Genomic DNA, 7,781 nt, shown 5'->3' with positions numbered 1-7,781 from the left:
GATCATAGAAAAAAAGGGCGCGTCCTACACTCCGTGAGTTCATTCTATATCTCTCCCTTGTCTTCCCTCACGTGATCCACGTGAATACAGCAAATGCCTTATGTGTTTTTTTATTTTTTATTTCTTTTTCATTTGCAACTAAGAATAAAACTCCACAAAATAATACGATGGAGAGCCCCAAATTTATAGTCTTTATAAATAATACTTCTTTTTATTTTCATTTGCAATATGTAACAAATAAAAAACCACTCGGTTTCTGTAGCCCTTTGAAAAACTCACACATTTTAGATTACTTTTCGCCACCATTTTACTATTCAAGAAATAAAAAAACGTGTACCGTGTTTCTATCAAGTTATAGAAACAAGAGTGGAAGTTTGGGAGAACGAAAAATGCCGTGGGAACATGAGCCGCAGGCGAGCGTTTCCACAGCTTTTTCGAGTTCTCCCAAACTTTTACGAGCGTTTCTATTATTCGATAGTAACACGGTGAACATGTTTTCTATTTCTTTTAGAAAACACCGCGACCAAAAAAAGGAAAACAGCTTGTTAACGTTGATTATCAAAATATAAATTCTCTTTGCTCGCGCCTTCATTACGTCAACAGCTCGTGCTAGGTCTGTTTCAATCGAGTTTTAGTATAAATCTACCTTTCTCTTTTACAATAGGTTCAGTACTAAACCTCACCTAGCCGAAAAACCCCAGGCTCTGACAACTGAGCAGATCAGTGCGGGGCCAATTAATTTAAGTTGTCTACACATGTATCAAGTATTACAGTCAACACGCTTCGAAATGTATTTACTTGCGATACTTCACTTTGACTCTGCCTTAGGGGAGGCGGGGGGTGCTCCCTTATATCGGCTATATAGGTATGTCCAGCGTCAGAGGGACATTTTTTTTTTTGAGACATGTTAGTCAGAAGTAGAGTATCGATTTTGGTCATTTTGGTCTCAAACTGGGTATGGTTTTTGCACTCTAGTCTTGAATTAGGTATGTTTTTTAGAAGAAGCTACTTTTTTCATCATTATCGGTAAGACCAGCCACTAAAGCCATTCACAATACCTTTAACATCATTCTGAACTAAAAAACTACGGCAGGTCTGAAACAGGGTATTAATTTAAGGGTCAGGCCATGAATAGGTTAGAAAAATCGCAGACTTTGGTCTAAAATAGGGTAAGTGCTTTGGGAAGCGGGCCGCTCAGCCCCGCCAAATTTTTCAGAAATTCAAAGTATTGTGTGTGAGGCTAAATAAAGCTAAGAGCCAAAAGCATTTGACGCATAATTTTTCCATTTCTGTGCGGGGCAGTCCTTCATTCGAATGGATGCGGCACTCTACGTTTCGTTGTCAGTGACGCAGTATATTTTTCTTTTCAAAAACGACGCCTCATGTGTGACGACAGTTGTGCAATTATTCCTCCACTTTCGCTTGAATATTATGAAGCTAGAATACAAATGCTATCGGTGTTTCCATGGAAACCAGCTCTTGAAATACCGCGGTATGTCGAAATACAAATTTTCTTATTTTCAAAAGCGCGCTCTAAGAAGTAAAGCTACTGGAATTGTGGCGGGAAATTCGAGAAATTCAACTAAATCTGCAAATGTCGACATCTACGATATAAAGAAAACCTCATAAAAAAGCCATTATTGTGCCTATTTTGCAATATACCAGCGTTAATTAAAATACAATATGATGAATCAGTTACCTTCCACGATATATCGTATCTCTAGTATCGTCCAAACGCACCAAATGCGTGTTCTTTTCACGTAAACAGCCACAGAATAGGGGCGGGATGGCTATCTTTAAAATGGAGAACGGGGAATCAGGGAATGGGAAATCAGGGAATGGGAATGGGGATGGGGGATGGGGAATGGGGAATGGGGAATGGGGAATGGGGAATGGGGAATGGGGAATGGGGAATGGGGAACGGGGAACGGGGAACGGGGAACGGGGAACGGGGAATCTTTAAAATGGGGAATCTTTAAAAGCGGGAATCTTTAAAATGGGGAATCTTTAAAAGCGGGAATCTTTAAAATGGGGAATCTTTAAAAGCGGGAATCTTTAAAATGGGGAATCTTTAAAAGCGGGAATCTTTAAAACGGGAAATCTTTAAAAGCAGGAACCTTTAAAACGGGGAATCTTTAAAATGGGGAATCTTTAAAAGCGGGAATCTTTAAAATGGGGAATCTTTAAAAGCGGGAATCTTTAAAATGGGGAATCTTTAAAAGAGGGAATCTTTAAAATGGGGAATCTTTAAAAGCGGGAATCTTTAAAACGGGGAATCTTTAAAAGCGGGAGCCTTTAAAACGGGGAATCTTTAAAATGGGGAATCTTAAAAAAGCGGGAATCTTTAAAATGGGGAATCTTTAAAAGCGGGAATCTTTAAAATGGGGAATCTTTAAAAGCGGGAATCTTTAAAACGGGGAATCTTTAAAGTGGGGAATATTTAATAGCGTTAATCTTTACTGAAAAGTGAACGAGAACCTCTCAGTTTCCCACCGGAAGCTATTTATTCTGTCACATGTATCAACTCAGCAGGTACAGAGACAGTTGGGGAATTTATTCATTGTAATTTTATTGCACGCTATTAAAGCACGTCAGTTTAGCGGGATAGTGGAGCGGTTTAAATCTCGATTCTCACTCTTTGAGATCCGCTAGACCGACCGAAGAATCGAACCGCCTGGATTTATCCTAACTCCGGACTTTGACATTTAGTTTTGCAGCGATGGATATTTGTCGTAGCCTTATGTGCTAATGGAAGGACTTACGACTTAACGACAAATATATAGCAAGGAAAACACGTTTTTGGTTGTTTAATCGATAAATCAAGAGTCCCCTAAATCTGGTTTTCACATGACGTCGCTAAAATTCAAACTACAAAACTATTAATCATCCTGAGATTTTACTTTCATGATGTGTAAGAGCAGCTGAAAACTAATAGTCATACAAATTTTTGCTCCAAGTGGATTCTTGGTTTTTTAATAGACTACGCTTGAATTTCTAAGCTTTTGCGTGACGCGGCATTTACATGACGGGCAAGAAAGCTGTCATGTTGGTTAAAAGAGTGACTTATTTCGGGGAATTTGGCTATCTGAACAGTTCATGTATTAGAAAAAGTACTAATTTAAAATGTCTTTGAGTTCCTGAAGAGATAAATTCACGCGTTTGTAGCAAAACTCAGTGACAGATGTTTCTGTTGGTTTCGGGCCGCCATCCGGATGGGCGCCAGCATGGCGTCTCCATCAAAATCTCTATAAATTTGGGTAAAAAAATTCTCCGCATATCTTGCGTAAGAAACATTGCTGTGACCTGAATCTTGGCGAAAGTCTTTGCATATTTACCTTCTTTCTCTTCAAGATTCTGGACTTTATCATTTGCACTGTTTTGATTTTGATTTTGATTTATTTTGAATGGCGTGACCCTGAAAACCAGCAATAAAGTAATTCGATGATCGATGCCCGAACGATGTGACGGCGAATTTCGCGTATAATCCGTCATTGCGTGCTTAATGATACCTCTTTCTACGCCATGCAGTCATGCGAAGACAATTTCAAAGTGCTCATTGCATTCACTTTAAAGAAGAAAGAATCGGTCGCTTTGAAGGTCTTCCACAGTTTAAGTGGAATGATTTCGGCGAACAAGATGTGATAGGGGAAGGGTCGTTTGGAGCCGTTTTTATCACAAAAAACAGGAACAAGGACGGAAAGTCGAAACAGTAGTTGACAAGAAATCGCTCGCTTTTAAAGATTCCCGCTTAAAAAAGATTGCCCGTTTTAAAGATTCCCGCTTTTAAAGATTCCCCATTTTAAAGATTCCCGCTTTTAAAGATTCCCCGTTTTAAAGATTCCCGCTTTTAAAGATTCCCCATTTTAAAGATTCCCGCTTTTAAAGATTCGCCATTTTAAAGATTCCCGCTTTTAAAGATTCGCCATTTTAAAGATTCCCGCTTATAAAGATTCCCCATTTTAAAGATTCCCGCTTTTAAAGATTCGCCATTTTAAAGATTCCCGCTTTTAAAGATTCGCCATTTTAAAGATTCCCGCTTTTAAAGATTCGCCATTTTAAAGATTCCCGCTTATAAAGATTCCCCATTTTAAAGATTCCCGCTTTTAAAGATTCCCCATTTTAAAGATTCCCCGTTCCCCGTTCCCCATTCCCCATCCCCATTCCCCATTCCCCATCCCCATTCCCCATCCCCATTCCCCATTCCCCATTCCCCATTCCCCATCCCCATTCCCCATTCCCCATCCCCATCCCCATTCCCCATTCCCCATCCCCATCCCCATTCCCCATTCCCATTTCCCATTCCTATTCTCTGATTCCCCGTTCCTCGTTTTAAAGATAGCCGGGGCGGGATTGCTATTCCTGACGAGTGTTCTGATTGACCAAAATTATGTCGCCGTAGTTGTGATCTTAATCACATTTATATCAAGCACGGAAACAGATATCTTCGTTTCTCTAGAATAAATCGTTTCAGTAAGACTTAGAAACATTTAAGTCGCCAATTATTTCTACTTGCGTGACGTTTTAATTCCCTTTTCTTTCCGCGTCACGAAATAAAATTTAGTTTCGAGAAGTTACTTTTGCTGAACATGTTTACCCTGTGAATTACAAGCGTTTACCCTGATAACATTCATACTCACTATGTCAATAAATCACTCTGAAACGGAAAACAAAAACTGTCCTAACTGCTTCCATCGGCTTAAGATATCGCATTGGTGGTCAAATCGCGTGGTGTGGCGGTGTCTCTACTTCGAAAATATATTTCTTTTTGACTATCACTATCAAGTCCAGTTCGCAGTTATCTTGTGTAAGATAATACCGAGAAACGAGAGTTTCACTGAAATGTCGCAAATGACACATTTTGTTACGATGCACCGAGTTTTGGCTGAAATTTTGCTGCCGTATTTACATTAAATATTACGAACTTTACTCTGATTGGATATTACAAATCACTACGTACATAGTTCACCCCTGAACTGAAAACAATACCGTTTCGTTTCTGAGGAAACGAAACAAAAACACGTGATCGTCACGTGATGTCTGTACACAAAGAAGCCAAGAACACATCATGGCTTCGCGTTTGTGTTGGGAAGATCTCGAGGTAACAGCAAAATGTCCAGTTTGCTCGGAAACGCTTAAAGATCCCAAGACTTTACCTTGCTTGCACTCATTCTGTCTAATGTGCCTCGATAACTTGGCACGTATTGGTAGAAGACAACATCAAGACGAAATTAGCTGTGTCATTTGTGAGACATCGATTCCAATCCCGGAAGAAAACACATTCAGTGATTTTCCCACTTCGTTTCACTTGGATCGATTCAAGGAGATCTTGACTGTGTTTAAAGGACATCAAGCGGCGAAGAAGTGCATGAATTGTAACGAAGGGAAGATGGTAATTTCGTACTGTTTTGTTTGCAAAGATTACCTTTGTTCTTCCTGCGAGAGAGCTCACCGCCGCTTAAGGGTTACCAGGGATCACAGAAATGTTTTGCTTGAGAAAGGACAACTGGAACATCTTTTAGAAGGACCAGTTATGTGCGAAAAGGAGGGCCACGAAGGAGAAAAATTACTTCATTACTGCGACGAATGCAACGAATGTATTTGCCCCATCTGTCATGATGACCGCCATTCGCAACATGATGTAGTTGACATTAAACAGGCTGCTCGAGAAGGAAAGAAGCGACTTGATAAGATTCTGAAGAAAGCAGAAGACGAAATCTCAGCGAGTAAAGATGAGATTCAAAAAAGTGAAGATCTCTTCAAGAGTAGAAAGGAAAAACTTCACGCAGCCCGTAAGAACGTGAAAGCAATTGTGAAGAAACTAATTAAAAATTTGAAACAGCACGAGAAAGCAGTGTTGACAAGGATCAACGACATTTCTAGACATCAACAAAAACATCACGCAAGAAAACAACGAAAACTGGACTTGTTCGCAACGCAATTAACAAGCCCAGTGGAACACGGTAGATGTGTTCTGAAAAGAAACATTGACATGGAAATTGTGAAGGAACAGAAATCGATTATTGGTCGCTGCAAAGATCTTCTGAATTCGAAAGAAACAGAAGCACTTGTTCTTCCTTTTGTAAATTACGCTGTAGACGAAGATCTATGTCATAGTGTTTTAAATCGTAGTCCAGGGCAGTTAATTGTCAGTAACACCGATCCATCACAGACCGAGGCAAGCGCAGACGGTTTAACAGAGCCTGTTGTTAGAAGGGAAACAAAGATTTTAGTTCTCACAAGAGATTCAAAAGGGAAACAATGTTATCATGAGAACGACCAGGTGAAGGTGAGAATTCAGAGCCCACTGGGTAAAGAATTAGAAACGGAATTCGCAGATGAAAACGATGGCAGATACAAAGTTACGTTTACCCCCAAACTCGCTGGCCAACATGACGTCATGGTTAACGTTAATGGACAACCGCTGACTGATAGTCCATGGAGTGTTCAAGTAACTCCACATCAGTACCAAAGAGGGTGTAATCTAGGAACTAAAATTCATGATCAAGAAGTGGGAAAGCTTTCATCACTACATTCCTTGTTTCACGGAGACGGAAAACTTGTGTTACCACGAGATGTTGCAATTAGTCAAGTGAATGGAAATATTGCTGTTCTAGATCGTTGTTTTGGAATACAGATGTATGATGCTAATGGGAAGTACCTTCGTCGGTTTGGAGAAAGATGCTCTGGCAAGAGACTGAAACTTCCTCAGTCAGTGGCATTTTCCATTTCTGGAGACGTCGTCGTCATTGATCGTGCGAAAATTACTCTGTGTACTGAGGGTGGAAACTTCGTGAGGTATTTTATGAGGCACACAAAGGACCCACATTCGGTATCAGTGGCACGTGATGGCCGCGTGATCGTGTGTGACAGCAATGATGCTCTTGTTAAAGTTCTCTCACCCAATGGAGAAGCGTTACTTCAGAGCCTTGGTGATCCATACGAATATGGCTCCCCTTCTTTCGCAATTCATCACCAAGGCAAGTTTTTCGTTTCTTATGGCGAAGAACACTGCGTATCAGTTTTCAACGATGATGCAACTTTCCTCTACGATATTGGCGCTGAGGGGGACACTAATGAAAAGCTGACGGCCCCACTGGGGCTCGCTGTTGACAAGTTCGACAATTTAATTGTATGTGACAGTAATGCCGGTCGACTGCAAGTTTTCACACTGGAAGGGAGATATGTTACAACCATCACTGGGTTCGAGTCCCCTCAGTTTGTTGCCGTGTCTAAAGATGGACATTTGTATGTAGCCGATAAAGGAAAGGAATGTGTTCATGTCTTGCATTGAACAACAATCGGTACATTCATTTGTAGTATAAGTCTTCATGTAAACCATGTTGCCATTCAGTTAACCGAAACAGCAGTTGAAAATTAAAGTTGTAGCATATAGCTATAGGTTCGGTTTAAGTTTTAGTTAATGAGATGTAAAGTGACGGGCAGTAACATACTTTCAATGCTAAACTTTTCTGAACTTTCACACCATTAAAAGTCATTGGGATCGGTCGTGCTTGAACAGGTCAAAAAGAATGCTGGATATAAGACTCAAAATGCTCTTAAAGGTGTCAAATTTTTCTCTGAGCCCCTCTTCAGTCGAAGAAGGGTTAAGCCCGAAACGTTTAGTTTATCTGAGAATAGTAGGTTAGAGGCTAAGGTTAAGAAACCTAGCCTGAACACGCAATCGGATTCCATCCGCGCGAAACTATTTGTTTAAACAAATATGTTAATGAACAATCACACCTCTCACCGCATATATAACACTGTTGAACCATTATTTTCTT

At 40.2% G+C, this 7,781-nt stretch overlaps 1 protein-coding gene across 1 annotated transcript in view; it reads left to right on the top strand.

The window, feature by feature from the left end:
- Positions 1-5,004: 5,004 nt before the first annotated feature.
- LOC149108094 (E3 ubiquitin-protein ligase TRIM45-like) overlaps positions 5,005-7,781 on the top strand; it is a 3,019-nt gene continuing 242 nt past the window's right edge. The window contains exon 1 of the mRNA XM_089295894.1: positions 5,005-7,781. This exon is cut by the window's right edge and continues 242 nt beyond it. Within this exon, the coding sequence (XP_089152020.1) occupies positions 5,066-7,291 (2,226 nt within the window). The 5' untranslated portion in view covers positions 5,005-5,065 and the 3' untranslated portion in view covers positions 7,292-7,781.

The sequence above is a fragment of the Orbicella faveolata genome, unplaced genomic scaffold (assembly GCF_042242905.1).
Source record: "Orbicella faveolata isolate gen_17 unplaced genomic scaffold, um_ofav_v1 contig_26, whole genome shotgun sequence".
NCBI classification, from domain to species: domain Eukaryota; kingdom Metazoa; phylum Cnidaria; class Anthozoa; order Scleractinia; family Merulinidae; genus Orbicella; species Orbicella faveolata.
This window is presented reverse-complemented; position numbering and strand designations above follow the sequence as displayed.